The sequence below is a fragment of the Pezoporus flaviventris genome, unplaced genomic scaffold (genome assembly GCF_033815535.1).
Source record: "Pezoporus flaviventris isolate CSIRO_AGI_PZ_B2104156 unplaced genomic scaffold, CSIRO_AGI_Pfla_v1 ptg000072l, whole genome shotgun sequence".
In the NCBI taxonomy this organism is placed as follows: domain Eukaryota; kingdom Metazoa; phylum Chordata; class Aves; order Psittaciformes; family Psittacidae; genus Pezoporus; species Pezoporus flaviventris.
Window position 1 is genome coordinate 1,786,563 of NW_026892620.1, and position 17,712 is coordinate 1,804,274.

Genomic DNA, 17,712 nt, shown 5'->3' on the forward strand with positions numbered 1-17,712 from the left:
CACGGGGCTGGCACTGCCCTACCACTCCCAGGAACAAAGACACAAAACCATTCCAGTAGAAAAACACAGTAAGAAGCTGGATATCTTGAAAACAATGAAAAAAAAACATGTGAGAGTTGGTGGCATCATGGACTCCCATGTGTCCAGGACTCATTTGCTTTCCTCAGTGGTTTTCCAACTATGAATTCACAAACCAGTAAGTCTTAAGCCACCAAGAGGCAACAGAGATTTTTCACTTAGATACAAGCATCTCAAGTGTTAGTGCAGTTGTTTTATGGAGACAAAGTTGAAACTTTCCTGTGAAAATTGGTTATAATCAACTTTTCCATGGCTATGTTTCTTTTTTCCAGTCACACAGGTAATGGTATTTTTCCTTGCTTTTCTCTATAGTTATGTATAATAAATGGGTTAAAATCTCTAGCATCAATGCAAAAGTACATCAGTAAGCTCTGTTGGAAGAATTACATAAACTAAATGAAACTGCAGTTTCTGAGAAACATCAGTACCGTAGGAACAAGCTGTTATAAGAGAAAACAGATATCTGTGGCATGTTCCTGTTTTTATCATATAACTCGAGGGCATAACCAAGTTATAGCAAAGGGATATTTATCTTATTTTGTATATTTTTGTTTATTTTTCATTTTGCAGTAACAGCAGAAAGATTCACAAGCCCTCAGCTTTTCTCTTGCCAAACGGTAAAGCCGCTTTATAATCAGTCTGGGTTATTTTTTTGGCTAAATGTCTCAAGCATCTAGTAATTCCCTTCAGACCAAGTCAAGACATGGAGTCAGTGATGGTGTCTGAATGACTGAGAAAAAATTACTCCTATTATGCCCTCTGGAGCGCACATCAGTCTCAGGAATTCAGAAAGTACATCATGCAAAAGTTGTTTTTCAGACACTACATCTGCAGGCGGCCTGTAATGAATTAATAAAGGGTGTCAAGCAGTCAACCTTTTAGAAAACAGTTCATTATAAAGGCAGAACTCAACCTGTTGCTTTGCTTTTGTGCATATAGTTTGTTTGCTTCGTAGTCACTGATACGTTTCTGTAAGTTAAGACTACAGAAGCTAAATCTTCACTCACAGCTCACGGCATTCAGCATGCTAACAGCAGACTGGCATTGGGCTTCATCACCAGATGCCACAGGGACAGAAGACATAATTTAATGTGAGCCCATGGCCAACTTATTTTGCAGTAAAGTAGATTTTCTGTACTGTAGTTTCAGTCCCAATTCATGGTCAGCTCAGAATCGAGATATTTTAAAATGGAACTAGCTCATTTTTTGGATGACTTCAGAGATGTCTATTCCCTTCATAATTTAAGTTTTGAGAAAAAAAAAAAGGGGGAGGTTTGGGCAGCCAGATCCTATCAACACGGTGGTGCCTGCTGTGGCAAGGGAAATGCATAAGCTAGGCTTTGATCATGACTTGAAAGAGAGAACTGATTTTCCGACTTTTTAAAGCCCAGTTCTTAGCCTTTCTTCACAGTTAATACTATCTAGGCTTCTGATTACACTTTCAGCTCTCCTCTGGACAGCCTTCAACTTGCTGTTGTCTTAAAGAGCAGTGGCCCAGAGTGAAGTTTTGCTGAGACCTTGTAAGTGCCAATTACAAAGGAATAAGCACTTTCCATGGTTTATATATTAAATGTTTGTTAATAGGTTTCCAGATATATTTCAGCTTTTTCACAGCAGCATCTTGACTCACAACCAGTTTTTGGTCCATTGTAATTCCTGCATCCCTTTCTTCAGAGCTGCTGACTGGGCAGTCACTTCTCATTTTGCATCTCTGCATTTGATTTCTCCTTCCTAACTGTAGCATGTATCACAGTATCACAGTATGCTAGAGATTGGAAGGGACCTCGAAAGATCATCTAGTCCAATCCCCCTGCCGGAGCAGGAACACCTAGATAATGTTACACAGGAATGTGTCCAGGCGGGTTTTGAATGTCTCCAGGGAAGGAGACTCCACAACCTCCCTGGGCAGCCTGTTCCAGTGTTCCGTCACCCTCACTGAGAAGAAGTTTCTGCTCAAGTTTAAGTGGAACCTCTTGTGTTCCAGTTTGTACCCATTACCCCTTGTCCTATCATTGTTTGCCACTGAGTAGAGCCTGGCTCCATCCTCGTGACACTCCCCCTTTATATATTTATATACACTAATAAGGTCACCCCTCAGTCTCCTCCAAACTATAGAGACCCAGCTCCCTCAGTCTTTCCTCATAAGGGAGATGCTCCACTCCCTTAATCATCTTTGTTGCCCTGCGCTGGACTCTCTCCAGCAGCTCCCTGTCCTTCTTGAACTGAGAGGCCCAGAACTGGACACAGTATTCCAGATGGGGTCTCACCAGGGCAGAGTAGAGGGGAAGGAGGACCTCTCTCAACCTACTAACCACCCCCCTTCTAATACACCCCAGGATGCCATTGGCCTTCTTGGCCACAAGGGCACAGTGTTGGCTCATGGTCATCCAGTCGTCCACTAGGACCCCCAGGTCCCTCTCCCCTACACTGCTCTCTAACAGGTCGTTTCCCAACCTATACTGGAACCTGGGATTGTTCCTGCCCAGATGCAGGACTCTACACTTTCCCTTGTTATATTTCACCAAGTTATTCCCTGCCCAACTCTCCAGCCTGTCCAGGTCTCGCTGGATGGCAGCACAGCCTTCTGGCGTGTCAGCCACTCCTCCCAGCTTAGTGTCATCAGCAAACTTGCTGATAGTACACTCAATTCCCTCATCTAAATCGTTGATGAATATATTAAATAATACCGGTCCCAGTACTGACCCTTGAGGCACTCCACTAGTTACAGGCCTCCAACTAGACTCCGCCCCATAGACTACAACTCTCTGGCTTCTCTCCTTCAGCCAGTTCGCAGTCCACCTCACTACCTGATCATCCAGTCCACACTTCCTCAATTTAGCTGTGAGGATGCTGTGGGAGACTGTGTCAAATGCTTTGCTGAAGTCAAGGTAGACCACATCCACCGCTCTGCCATCATCCATCCACCGTGTTAATTCCTCATAAAAGGCTAAGAGATTGGTCAAGCATGATTTCCCCTTGGTGAAGCCATGTTGACTGCCCCTCATAACCCTCTTATCCTTGATATGCCTTAAGATGGCACCAAGGATAAGGTGTTCCATCACTTTCCCAGGGATGGAGGTGAGGCTGACAGGTCTATAGTTACTGGGGTCCTCCTTCTTGCCCTTTTTGAAGACTGGAGTGACATTTGCTTTCCTCCAGTCCTCAGGCACCTCTCCCATTTCCCAAGACTTGGTAAAGATGATGGAGAGTGGTCTAGCAATGACTTCCGCCAGTTCCCTCAGCACCCGCGGGTGCATCCCATCTGGACCCATGGATTTATGGATGTCCAGATTGCTCAACTGGTCTCTAACCCATTCCTCATCGACTAAGGCAAACCGCTCCGTCGACCTGACTTCATCTAAGGTCTCAGGGGTACAGGGCTCTTCAGGACTACCTGCAGCAGAGTAGACAGAGACAAAGAAGGCATTCAGTAACTCTGCCATCTCTATCTTCTGTCACCAGCGCACCCATCCCGTTCATCAGTGGGCCTACATTGCCTCTAGTGTTAGTTTTGTCATGCTTGACTTTGCAGATTTCATCATGGTGATTTGAGATCATTTCACCATTTTATGAAAATTGTTCTGAATTCTTACGCTGTTTATCATTTTACCATAGGTTAACCCTGGCAGGCATCTTAGCCTCACACAGCCATTCACTCACTCCCTGCCACAGTTGGAAAGGTGAGAGAATCAGAAGGGTAAAATGAGAAAACTCATGGATTGAAATAAAGATCTTTTCATAAGTAAAGCATTTAATTCACCATTTCCCATCAGCAAGCAGGTGTTCAGCCATTTCCAGGACAACGGAGCTCCACCACATGTAACAGTTACTTGAGAAGACAAATGCCATCACTCTCAATGTCCCCCCTTTCTCCTTCTTTCTCCACCTTTTATTGCTGAGCATGATGTCATGTGGTCTGGTGTATCCCTTTGGTCAGCTGGGGTCAGTTGTCCTGAATATGTCCCTTCTGAACTTCTTGTGCACCCCCAGACTACTCACTGATGGGGTAGCATGAGAAACAACAAAGGCCTTGATGCTGTGCAAGCACTGCTCAACAATAACTAAAATGGGATGTGTTATTACTGTTGTGTGCTCGCAAATCTGAAACAGAGCACCATACAAGCTACTACAAAGCTATTTAACTCTATCCCAGCTGAAATCAGTGCAACTTTCACCTACTTGTAAACTTCATCAGCTCAGTGCCCACTGCTGATTTTAAAAGTGCCCTCTCTAGCTCACCTACCAAGTAATTAATGAAAAGATTGACTAGTGCTGGCACTGAGACAAGCCCTGTTGGCACCTACCTGAAATGTCCTCTTGGTTTGGCAGAAAGTCATTAACTGGAAAATACTGCAAAGCAGCTGGTAGCATCTGGTTATCTGCAGTTTGAGTTCTTGCGTGACTGCTGCTGGTAGAAAAAGAGGGATAGTGCAAGTCTGGAAGGGACCCCTCAAACACACACTGCTGTTCTAGCAGGAAGAAGTTGAAAGAACAAATTTCTGCATGACATTCGTCATATTGCCTGCTCTGTTGTGGGAAGATTGTCAGATACTGCAAAATAATCACAGTACAGGAGTTTGAATAGAAGTCATGATTGCTTAACTAATGAACTACTAATTCTCTTATCTTTATAAGCAGAGACATTCCAATCAGCCATGATGGAATTGAAGATGAGAGAATTCTAAGTCAATGTTTACCTACACTGTTTTGCTAAAAAGAAAATAAGAAAGGCTGTCAGTCTGTACAGACCATCAGTCAATCAACCACTTCAGTCAAGGGGAAATCTTGCACTGTTATCTGACTTGTGTAAAGGGTTTTTCATCTTCATATATGGCAGGCAGGCTTGGAGATGGGCTATTATGACAAAGCTGTAATTTCTGCTCTGATGCAGTAGTGATTTTAACTTTATAAATTTTCTGCCATTTTCAGATGTGAGGTGTATGTGACCAACATCTTCACATGGGCATTTTGAGCCTGTGTGTTAAAATTGACCATTTCTTGCTATTAGTTGACAGGATCCACCTTTTGTTTCAGGTCATACTGGTCTCTTCTGCATCAGTCAACTAGCTGGCAAAGTAAAGAGGAATACACTGTACGTGTGTTGTCACTGCTAACTATTTCTGCAATAGTTGCATGTGCAAACCCAAACCAGATGTCACTGCATAGCATGCTCCAGACAAGGAATAAATCCGTGTCCAGAGAGGTCTTGGGATTACAGATATGACTATGTGTTTAACCCATGTGAGATGCTGCTCACTGCCTGCACCACTAAAATTATCCTACTACCAGTTTTGATATAAAGCATGTTGTTGGGCATCTTGGACATTTTTGATATAAAGTTTGTCCTTTGATATTTGTCCTTGGACAAACCACCATAAACCTGGCATTTGAGCTAACATGTTTTGTCTCACAGTTGGGGTAGGGTGAGGAAATGAGGAATACAGGCTTAGGTGGCACACTTGGCAAGTAGTAATTAGTTAAATCAGTGCAACTCAATTGCATTTCATTGTATGGTCATACCTGCAGGGGAAAAATAAGTGGATAAAACAGACAAAGGAAGGGAAGGTAGAATGGAGGAATAGGATTGCAATGTAAAACCAGGCCTAATGCAAAAGGAAAAAAATCCATAATGTTACTGACTCCCCTTCCCTACTTATGCCCTAGTTGTTCCCTTTGGTTAGCTCTCTTTTTCATGTATGATCCTTCTTGCTCAGCTCTTTAATCTGAGAAGGGGGCATTTCATACTTCCTAAAGACCTGACCTTTTAGTATAAAGGTACTGGGAGGCTTTTTAGGAAATGGTCTTTGATAGCTCCATTTTTATTTTTTAAGTAAAAAAAAGACTAAACAAGGAAAAAAGATGAAATCCAATTTCTGCTGAAAAGAGCCTTTTGCTATTACAAAGCTTGCTAGTTATTGCAACACAAGTGTTGTGACATTTTCAAAGCAACAGTACCTTGGTCACTTTATCAAAGAAATTGTTGTTTATATTCCTCTGACACTGGCAGCCACTTACTTTGCAATCCTTTAAAACAACTCTGAGATTCTTTCTTCGTTTCTTAGAGAGTAGACATGATCAATTGGTTCCTATAAAAGAAAAGGACTTCAGCCACTTCTGGGTATCCCAGAGTAATTCACAGGGCATTGCTTGGAAATGCAGGACTGAAAATGCCTTTAGCACAGCTGATGGCAGATTGCAGAAACCTCTGCCACTTTGCCTGCAAAGCTCATGCACTGTAATAATTGATCACACCCCAATTCAGAGCGCACCAGACAACAGCTCTGTTGCTGCGCAGTGCTGCTGGGTGCAGCAAGGCCTGCAATGCCCATGGATACAGAGCACCTGGGACTCCCTGCACTCCCATGGACGCTGAGAGGCTGAGCTTCCCCTCACTCCCAGAAAAGCCATCAGCTAAAGCACATTGCCATTTCTCTTTTTGATGCTAGTAAAGTATCACTTGCCTTGTTTGAGACACTCACTGTCATAAGGGCAGGAAGTAACAGGAGCAAGACCTGGTTTTTTTTAATGCATGAAATACATTAAGAATCCTATTCTGGATGCTCTGATTTGATGCTCAGGAGCTGCCAAAACTGGCGGGCTGCCTTCAGAGAGCAAAATTCTCATGCGTGTGGCTTTGAAGGTGTCAAGGACTTGCTTCTAAAATATCAGACCACCTGAGAACCATCAGAGCCCCTCTCATTCCCACCCCTCCCCCAGCCCCAACTGCCCCAGCAGCAGTGCGAAGCTCAGCTGATTTTTGGGTTTATGTTGCTTGAGCAAGAGGAGTTTCTGGTTTCGCCACCTCTTGGCCCCCATACGTGTGGATGTGATACATTCTGTCAGTCTCAGCTGACTCCTCTGTCTCTAGCTAAATGCATCTTTTACAAGCTGATGAATTGTTTGTAGGAATTATTCCGCTGTAATGTATTCAAGTGTGTAGTGAACGCAAATCCTGGCAATTTTTCATTGTCCACAAACAACCCTTTTTCTCTTCCATGGGGAACTGATTTTGAGAGAATATACCTCCTGTGATGCCTGAATTTTCCACAAGCAATCTTCTCTCTGAGTGCAGGCCAGCCAAATACCATTTAGTTTTTTTGGAAGTGCTGAAATTACAGCCTGAGGTGGCACAGCTGCTGGAACAATATCAACCAAGCGGGAATAGATAGATCAGCAACAAGGGACAAGATCACCTCCACTAATCCAAGCCTTATAGCTACATGTTTCTGTTTTCCATAAAAATACAAGTCTCACTTGCCTGTCATTTAATAAGATTACCAAGCAAAACCGGGCACTTAACTGGTTGCTTCTGAAATAAAATCCATCCCTTATGAATTGGGAGAGCCAGAGATAAGTATGTGTAAGATTAGAGTATGTCAAAGCACATCCTGATGTCTGTCATTGATTCTCTTGCATTCACTTGTTCAGTAAGTGAATTTGCCTTGGCTTTCTGCAAAATGTGAGTATTGCTCCCAGTGCTCCCCAGGACCAATAAATCTTTTTCACTTCCTTATGAAAGACAAGGAGCTGACTAACCAGTCAGTTTAAATCTTATTTAGAAAGACTAATTCTAAGCAGTTTGTCTATGTATTTATACATCTTTTTCTCATTTCATAATCCTGTACTGTCAGTGAAGATGTGACAGATTCTACTCGAGTTTGAATAAATGAACCTAAAGTTTCAGAAGGGTACTCATACTCCATCCAGCTGTTTTGCTTATATTCTCTGGAAAGTACAGTTAGTTTACCAGAGTTGCCTAAATCATCTAGACATACTTGATTTGTATTAAAACAAAGGTTTAACATTTCCTGGGCTTTAGTTCAGGCTAGGTCTTTCAGACACAGTGTAATCTTATGTAGGAGACCTCCATGGTAGCTCCAAGGAAGTCCTTGGTACAGACAAAAGCAGTGCAGTGACAGGTCAGGAAGGAGGTGGAGCTCTGGGAAGTAATAGACCCCTGTCAGCTCTATCACCAGTAGTTTTGTGGCTCCTTGGTGCAGAGTAAGCACTGCAGCCTTTGGTCTATGATGTTTTGCACAACAGAGATGGAGCTGAGGAATCCAAACGGCAGTTGCAGAGCTGTGGAAGTGCTCTGGGGTTGCAGTTCCCAACCTTTTGCGTCTCTTCCTTGGCTGACACTGCATCCTGCCGGCTGCCTTTTGCCCTCTCTCAGACCCCTGCAGCTGAGGAAATCTCTGAACAGCTGATTTCCCAAAGCTGGGAGGGCACAGGGGAGGGCTCATTCCTGGCTTTGTCCAATTTCCTATGCTCTTGCCCAAACAGCTAATTTTTTTATCATAGCAATAATTCTCACTGGTTTTATGATCTCTTTGTAGCAAGGTGGAGTCATCCTGTGTATGCTGTAACTGCTGCTTCATTTACATGTTGGGACTTCCTGAAGCAGAGATTGGATCCATACCATTATTTTAATAGCCTTGTTATATCTGTTCTCCATTAATTTGTCTAATCCACTTTGAACTAGTTCATACTTTTGGCTTCCTTGATACTGTGTGTAGTAAATCTCCATTTAATTATGTGTTGTGTGAAAAAGTGCTTCCTATTTTTTAGTTTTGACCATATGCCTGATAATCTCATTAGTTTCCCCCTAATTCCTGTATTGTGGAAAATAATTTATCTGTTCCCAAGATACTTTCTCTGTGTAGGTAGGGAGTTCACAGACCATTATCATATTCCCTGTCAGTTGTCTGCTTTCCAAGCGGGCATCTCCAATGTACAGTAGTTCAATACCTTTCAGGGTCCCTCTGCCCTTCTCTGTGCTGTGCGTAGTTGTGCAATATCATATTCCAGCTGCAGTGGCCAGAAGAGCACACAGCATTCAGGAAGGTAGAGCTTCCCACAGCAGTGTTTTCTACAGATGTTTTTTTACCTCTTTCACTAGACCTTTCCTAACAATTCCCAGTCTTCTCTTTTGCCTTTTTGACATTGATGAGCATGAGATTTTAGGAGTGACTCCTTCTCTGTGTGAAAATAGCCAGTTTAGAGTCAATAGCAGCATGGGAATGCTTTGGATTTGTATTCCTAGAGCACCTTCTGCATTCATTTTTTGGCCAATTTCACAATGAGCATTAACTTTTGCTGAGTATGGAGGTTTATTTACCTTTAAGGCTCTTGCTTTCTACTGGAATTCATAATTGCTATTTGAGGTGAGGGTAGAATTAAGTGCCTAGAAAGTGGAATTCACAAAATCTGACAAGCAGAACTGATGTCTGAGTGTCATGGTTTAACCCAGCAGGCAGCTAAACACCACACACCCACTTTCTCCCTCCCCCCTGCCCAGTGTGAGGAGAGAGAGAATCAGGAAACAAAAAATGGAAAATTCATGGGTTGAGATAAAAACAGTTCAATCATCTAGAAAAGGAAGGGAAAAAATAATTATTAGTAATAGAATTAGAATATACAAACCAAGTGATGAACAATTCAAGTGCTAACCACCTGCCAACTGGTGCCCAGCCAATTCCCAAGCAGTGGCCCTAGCTAACTTTGCCCATAGGATTCACATACTGAGCATAATGCCATATGGAATATCCATCCCTTCAGCCAGTTGGGGTCAGCTGTCCTGGTTGCGTCTCCTCCCAACTTCTTGTGCCCCCAGCCTGTTTGCTGTCAGGGCAGTATGGGAACCTGGAGAGTCCTTGACTTAGTATAAATATTATTTAGCAACAACTAAAAACATCAGTGTGTTATCAAAATTATTCTCATCACAAATCCAAAACACAGAACTGTATCAGCTACTAGGAAGAAAATCAACTCTATCCCAGCTGAAACCATGGCACTAAGCCAGCAGAAGATACTGGTAAGGGAAAGGTGGCTTGGATCTTGTTTTTTCCTCTCTGAGTAGGTTACCTGCTTCCACTTGGGATTCATGGCATGTGCCCAGCTCTGCAGGGTGTCAAGGTTTCCTTCCAGAAATAAAGGATGAGGATTTCTTATACAACTGAGCAGGAACTCTTGTTCATGCTTGTGCATCCCACACTGGAAGCACTCGCATGAAACTCCTTTATTGAGTTTTCTCCTGAGAGGGGGTTCTCATTCCCCAGGGGATGTCTTTATGCTTTACACCTCCCTGTATGGGCTGTGTAGGGGTCAGAAAATTGGAGCAGAGAAGGGGAGATCTCAATGCTTTGTGCTGAAGTTCCCTTACTTGTTGTAGGATAATTAAATATCCAGTGGATTGCTGAGTGAAGAAGGGAGCTGAATGTCAAATATGCACAAGGATATCATTCCTACTCCCTTCATTTGTGTTCCCAAAGAGGTTGCTCATACTTCAAAGAAAGAAATAGGCTAAAATCAGGACTAAACCACCTCCATCTAAGCTTAGTTCTAGAGACAGTGGCTGCTTCGAAGTAGACTAAATGTTGCCACAGGCTTCATAAGAACCATGGTTTCATCATGTTCTTTGATGTTGTCCTTGCATTTCACTTTATCAGTACACAATTTTGAATTACTTCATCACAGCAGGAGTTTTCAATTCCCTGGTGCTCTGTTTCAGCTGTTACCACTAAAAAATATCACTGAAAACTGTTATTGGGGCATGGAGTAATTTGCATATCTTAACAACTTTCCATCCTTTACATAACCATCACCTATTCCCTACATACCACACTCGGAAAGCAAAAAAATGCAAAACTATCCATCCATCAGCTTCTCCCTCCCTCAGACACAGAAAAAAGACAGTATCAGTGTAGCAGACAATCGGTCACTCATTCACTGTTAGTAGTGCTAGTGTTCCTTTTACCTTTTGCCTGTTACAAATTCAGCAGCCTCCAGGAAGCTAAACGATAGCTGAGACTCTACTTCCTCTTCAATTCTTTTTCCCCCTTTGAGCTAGCATTTAACTTTGTTCCAGTATTTGAAAGATCTGCTATTCCTTCTAAAGTGAATATTCAAATATATTTTTAGATTCCCTCTTTATCTCTTTTAGTAGTCTCTAGAGCCTTGCTTCCACCCCAGTTCAACAAAAGCACACGATGAAGTGCCTATATGCTTTGCTGTACTGGGACCTGAACACTATTTCTTCTCAGTTTTGTTTTCAAAACATCTAAAATCCTCAATCAGGTCTAGCTGCAAGACATTTTACTTATTTTCTCATGGCTTTAATTCTAGTTATCTTCAAATTAATGACCATGAGTTTAAGATATTTGTGCACGTACACATGCATGTTACTGTCACTGGGATTTAAGATCTAATGATCCTTTCTTTTCCTTGTCATGTAAATTTTATGCTGAGATTATAACAGACTTCTGGCTAGAAGCAGTTGTCTCCATTAAAAAATAAATCTTTGAAACATATTTCCATACAATATGTGATATAAAACTAGTTTTTCCCTAAAATCAGAAGTAATCGTGTAGTAAGTAATTACTGTTGTCTTCTTTAGTATGTCATCTACACCTCATGAGAAATAGTGGCAAACTGCAAACGATAAATACATACCCAAAGGCATCCCAGACCTAAAGCTTTGCTTTGAGATGATGCTGGTTTGTTTTTTTGTGCTTTATGAATAATTACCAAAATCTCAAGTCAAGTAATGTTACAGATTCTTAAAACCCAGATAGATTTTTTCCTAAAAGATGTGATCCAGAATACCACCTACTCCTTCAATTCAAGCATCAATCAGTGAGAACCAAGTTGGAATCAGAATAAAAATGCACTGTTCTCCAGACACTAACTTAAAAGTACTGAAACCAGCACTGACCAAGTTAAACAAGCAGTAAAAGTGGTGATTTGGGGGTACTGACTGACAGATGAGTTCCACATTTGTTCTCTAGGGCTCAGTGTATCATTTAAACAGTTTTGTTTCTCTTTTCTTCATTTTTAAATGAAACCTTTTTTCTCCCTCTGGCTCTCATATCTATTGGTATAACTGGTGTTGCATGAGAAATTAACTCATTTCAATGGCTAGAGACAGTTTTTCTATCAGCTATTGTAAGGTTTCCTCATCTATTTAATGAGCCCGGATAGGTAGGAAATTAAGTATTAGGAATTGCAGATTAATAAAACTAAAACAGACTTTTCTGTTTATTAGGGTTGTGTAAAAAAAAAATTAAAAAAAAAAAAGGAATAAGGTATGTATTTATATAGCCAGTACATATAATTGTAATTGGTATTTGGATTATGGCATGATTATTGCTTTGCAGACAAGGGACTTTGTTATCACTCAGTCATCAGCGAAGTAGCTGCATCTCATCTCTGTGCTCATCTCATCTCTGAAGCTGAAAGAAGAGCTAGTTATTATCTTCAAGTGGGGTTATTAATGAGGGGAAAAATCATCCCCAATTACTGTGAAGCAAAATATTTCAACATTTACATATCTGAGACTTTAATTTTGATCTAGTCCTTCATGAGTTTTTAAGCTCAGACTGTATTCACTTTTCCAGACATTCCCACCATGATGTAAAGAGAGGAACTTGCACCTGTCCAAGTGCTGGCTTCCCCAAGTGTATGTTCCAGGGTCACAGAAATGATACCCAGCCTATCCTTGTGCTGCCAGAGGCTGATTTCCACTGAGATTCTTTTCTGCTACACCGTAGCACAAAACACACCACAAGAACAGAGTCTCAAGCATAGACTTTGCTAGAGAAGTAAGGAATTCTGACCTGCCTATTCTGTCTGCGTTCACAGTCTTTTTTCTTCTTCTTCTTTTTTTTTTTCTTAACTAGAAACAGCATGGAATTTATTTGAAAGACCTGATTTCACTCTTTTTCCTTTTTAGTTTTTTGGGGTTTTTTTGTTGACAAGGTATTGATCCTTTGAAATTAATGGTTTGGAAGTTTTGACTCTGAACTTCCTAGAATAAAACCTGAGCAACACAAAGGTAATGATTTAAATTCAGTTAAACATGTGGGCAGTAACCAGAAGATGGGAGAAGTGCTGTCCATACTGTGGATGCATCCATCAACACCAATGCAAATGTCTGACCTTGGCAGGTTCAGGAGGCAGGGATGTCAAACACATTTTGCAGTCAGTTGGAAATGTAGCTACTAAACAAAGAAAACTCAGTAACTACACAAATGTTTCAGTAGATTACAGATTTCCTAGAAAACAATAAAACAGCTGTCTGCGAATGGAAAAAGTAAACCATCTATTATTTTTCACTCAAAAACTTAATTCCTGAAAGTCATCAGGTATGTCTTCTCTAAACTTAACCTCTTTTCAAAAGCCACAGAATCTGTAACTAACTGGTGTAGATTTCTTTACAGCATTTATGCCCATTAATGCTTTGTTGATTTACAGTGAAACTGCTGAAGAAAGGACTGTCTTGGACAGCCATATAAATATTAATTTCTTGTGAAGGATGGCTGCTATTACACTAAATATTAAATGAATTCATAATACTTGGACATTTGCAATAAATCACTACTGGGACTGCATACTAACATCCCATTCCAAATCTTTTCTTTCTTTTTTTTTTTTTTTTTTAATAATAAAGCCATGGAAAAGAATGGTTGCTCCCAAAGAAATGTATAGCTTTGTAACACTGGGGTCATTAATAAATTCCAGCTGCACATGAAGGAGTTTTAACTTAGTCCCCTTTTACAGATGGGGGGAGGAGGCACAAAGGGGTTTAGGTTGAACTGCTCATCACAGGAGGTTCAGACCCAATCTATTTCTCCTGAGAGACATCACAGTAAATTATCAGCTCCTAGCAGTCCTTGTTTTGCTTGAAGTACTCTGAGCAGCATCAGCAGAGGATGTGGCAATGTGATACCAGAAGGCTGAGAGCATTTGCCAGATTCAAAGGGAGACAGAGCTGGATGTAATGTCTAATCTTCAGGCATCCTAAGTGGTTAATATCAGTCACCTCTAAATATCTTGCCCAATGCTACAGTGACTCCTCAGATTTTTGACTAGCAAGACTAGGCTTATCAATGGAAGTAAGTCACTTTCCCTCTTTAGAGAACACAGCTTTTAGTCTCACAAGTTTAGTAAAATGCTCAGTGGACTCAGGGAGGCTACAAATCAATCCTTTATTTTTCCTTTTGTTAAAGTAGAATAAAGGGTACATCAGCAAGTTCATTATAGCTCCCTGATATCTGAGTGATAGTAGCTTGAATGTAGAAATTCATGCCAAGGTTAACCATGTAGAGTGAAAGCCATTCTTGTAAACAAAATTAAACGACTGTCAGGCTCATCTGCTTTTCAATGTGCAGATGGGTGTGAATATATGCATCTCCTTCTTTCCAAAGATTTTTGCTTCTGTGCCTTAAATGGTCTAAGTCACACAAGGTTTTTCTGATGAAAATTTGCCAAGGTATTTAAATTAGAAGCAAAAATTAGGAAAGCTGCTACCACAGAGGAATATTAATTGTTCATTATACAGGGCTTTAGTTCACATAGTTACTTTGCATGTGCAAAGCTGCCAATTAAAGGGGCTCAAAGTGCTCACTGCTGCACAATAGCCGTTTCTCCAGAGCCCCACAATGGCTATTGTATTCTGTCACTGACCTTTAGACACCTTCAAATGCATATTGACACAGTATGCTGGAATCATTAGAGCTATTGTTTCATTGCACCACAGGGAAAGGAGAGTTTAGCAATTTTGTGAAGAGCTTTAAAATTTGATATAATGATGTCAGCAGAGATATTTCTTAATTGGAGAGTGAGAGAAATGCTCAAGTATTTTTCTGGTGCTTCAGGTGAATTCCAGCATGCATACCTACTACAATTCCCACAACAGTCCCTTCCCATCGGAGAAAGATGTTTATCAAGGGCATTTGGTCTGCTTCTCTATTGTTTCCAAGGGAATTTAGCTAGTATTTTTTGACCTGATGGTGCCATATGGCCAGCCTCCCTTAGCTTCCATGGATTCTGCCTCGATGAACATCTTGGCAGGACGAATCCTTTCATCCTGTGACAAACGCCCTTTTAAACAAAGCATATAGCTGGAACTGGTGGTATGCAGGAGACTGGGACCTGGAAGTGTAATTCTTACTGTACTCTTAAAAAATCACTGGACATTGTCTCTGTGAAAACAACTGTGCTTCATTTTAGCTCTTCTGTGTCTAAATGTCTAAGGTATTTCTGTTTCCTTACCAGTCTGTGACAGATAAAAAGTGCAAACAAGAACTTTGGGAGCAGAGATATCAGATACTCCAAGTACATTTACCATAGTAAATCCAAAGCCTCTTCTAAATGCTTGTATATATATTATTGTAGCCCTCCTATTCTTTAAAGTTGCTTTGAGAAATTACTTCAGCAGTCAGCACATAAAAGAGCATCATTTTAAATCCTACATGGGACATTTTGTCTACAGAGAATAAATACATTACTGGCTTGTATTTCCAAAGAGTGTTCCTGCTTGAAGATAGAGAGATAGTTTCTGTTCCATAAGTATTGCGGTTGCTGCGTTCATTCCTATCCCCTGGGATCCTATTATAGAACAAATTATCAAACACAGCTGAACTTCACAACCCTGAGTCTCTGAATATAGTCTTGGGTAATGGTTTGCACTTCTGACAGAAGAGGAAGACACTGAACAGGCCTTCTGCAAAACTTCTTGTGTCATTAAGGAAAACAAAGAAAAATAATGGAAAATTTACTGCTCAGCATTGCTGGTTGCAACTCCAGCCTAGCGCTGTGCAGCGTGTACCAGGGGATGGCCAGTTTCTGCGCACAATCCCTCTGCCCAAAAAACTTGCTAGCTTGAAGGACATAGTATTTGGTATTTGTGTATGCCTGAGGCAAATGTGCAGCAGGATTTCACACACTGCTATAGAGCCTACAAGGTCAGATGTGTGTCTTAGTGATGCAGACTGAATTATACCTTTTTTTTTCCCTCACATTAACTGGTGTGCTGTTACCTTTCATTTTTTTTCTTCATTCTTCAGTGTCAGAAACCCTTTTAGAACTTCAGTTTTCATTCTTCAGTGTCAGAAACCCTTTTAGAACTCAGAAACCTCCCATGCACTGTCACTGTGATTGTCAATTGTGAATTCTTAGTCTATCTTCAAACATCAAAGTGATACCTTTACCTTAACACATGAGGAGAAGTGACTTCTGGGATGGAGACACAAGTAAGTACAGCTGTGTGATGCAGGATGCGAAAGGGAGCACATGGAACAAGCTATTAAACCACTGTCTTGTGCCTTCGTTCTCCCTACAGTAAATCTGCATCACGTAATAAATGAGGCAGTAATGATGGGTGCTTCTCTTGAAGTGGGCTGGGATCTGAAATCTCTCCTGAGACCCTTGTGCTTCCCAGGGGAAGTTTTTAGCCATAGAGCCTGATTCCTACTTTTGGAAAGTTTCTCTATTGAGGGACAGGATTCTCCTAGCATTGAGAGAGCAACACTTCAACTGCCAGCTTCTCTGCATGGAAAGTTTGTACTTCCCATGTACTTTTGCTGTCCCACTGTAAATGCACTATTTCTTTAAAATAACACATAATCACTGCCTAGGTGGATTTGAAAATTGAGATAATTAGTATGTTAGGCCCTTACTCTTCTGAATGAGTTGAAGCCCTGTTGGATAGGGAGGGATTTGTATAGGAACTTTATTACCAAAAGCTCAAGTTCTGCCTGGATCCACTTCTAGTCATGGCAGTTGTCAGAGGTTTTCTGCTGCACACACTGAGATTTTCCAAAAGAAAACCTGAGTCAGTACGTCTGCTCACTGCCCGTATTTCATTTGGCTCCTTTGCAGAAGGAAAAGAAGAGTGGGCTGCTGAAACTTCTAGCAGGAGCATCAACAAAAAAGAAGTCGCGCTCCCCACCATCTGTGTCCCCCACGCACGACCCCCAGGCAGCCATCGAAGGAGTCCTGCAAGGGGCAGTGGGACCTGAGCTCTCCTCCCTCTCCAGCCACGGCAGGGCTGGCTCATGCCCTATCGAGAGTGAAATGCAGGGAGCCATGGGGCTGGAGCCTCTTCACAGGAAAACAGGATCCTTGGATTTGAATTTTTCCATCCCTTCTCCTGCCAGGCAACCCCTCTCTTCCATGGCAGCTATTCGTCCGGAGCCCAAGCCTTTGCCCCGGGAAAGGTAAGCCATGTATCTCCTAAGATCGTATGCATCCTCAGGGAGCTTTTGGAGAAGGGCTGCAAGTTTAACTTGCTTAAGGGTTGTTGCAGAATGATTTAAAAAGTGGTGAGCAGCACCTGTTCATGACACCATACAGGCCTTGTTTAAATCTGGAGGACAGCAGTGCCTTCTCAGCCCAAAGGGTGCAAATGCTGTGGGCAAAGGCCACTTTTTAAGTGGTATCCCTATGTTCTAATAAACTTATGGAGCTGTCATGTGGTGCTTCCTGCCTGAGGGCCACAAGGGTAACGTGTTTGCTCATCAAGGCCCTCTCTGGCCTGTTCTGCAATACCGAAGACTTTTTCAAATTCTCGTTGTTTAGGATACTGCCAACTTCAGTGACCTGTTACTAAAAATGTAGCTTGTTTCTAGAGAGGAATGTACCAGTGATTCTGGAGTTTATTGCAGCAGCCTGCTCAGCACCTTGATACTCAAAAAGAATAGAGTGGGAACATCAAAATACAAAAGGGAGGGAGAGATGACTGACTAGGAACAGGGGTACAGAAAAGAGCTAGCTCTCCATGTGCAGAGTCATAATTGGCTTCCGGTAAATATTTTCTACAAGGCTGCACTTTGAGGAGTGGGAAGGGAACAGATA

The 17,712-nt window shown here is 41.6% G+C and overlaps 1 protein-coding gene across 1 annotated transcript in view; it reads left to right on the forward strand.

Moving 5' to 3' along the window:
- Positions 1-17,712, forward strand: part of SH3RF3 (SH3 domain containing ring finger 3) — a 250,219-nt gene that overhangs the window by 219,454 nt on the left and 13,053 nt on the right. Inside the window, exon 9 of the mRNA XM_061472665.1 lies at positions 16,738-17,075. Coding sequence (XP_061328649.1) covers positions 16,738-17,075 — 338 coding nt within the window. The remainder of the gene's footprint in view (positions 1-16,737; positions 17,076-17,712) is intronic.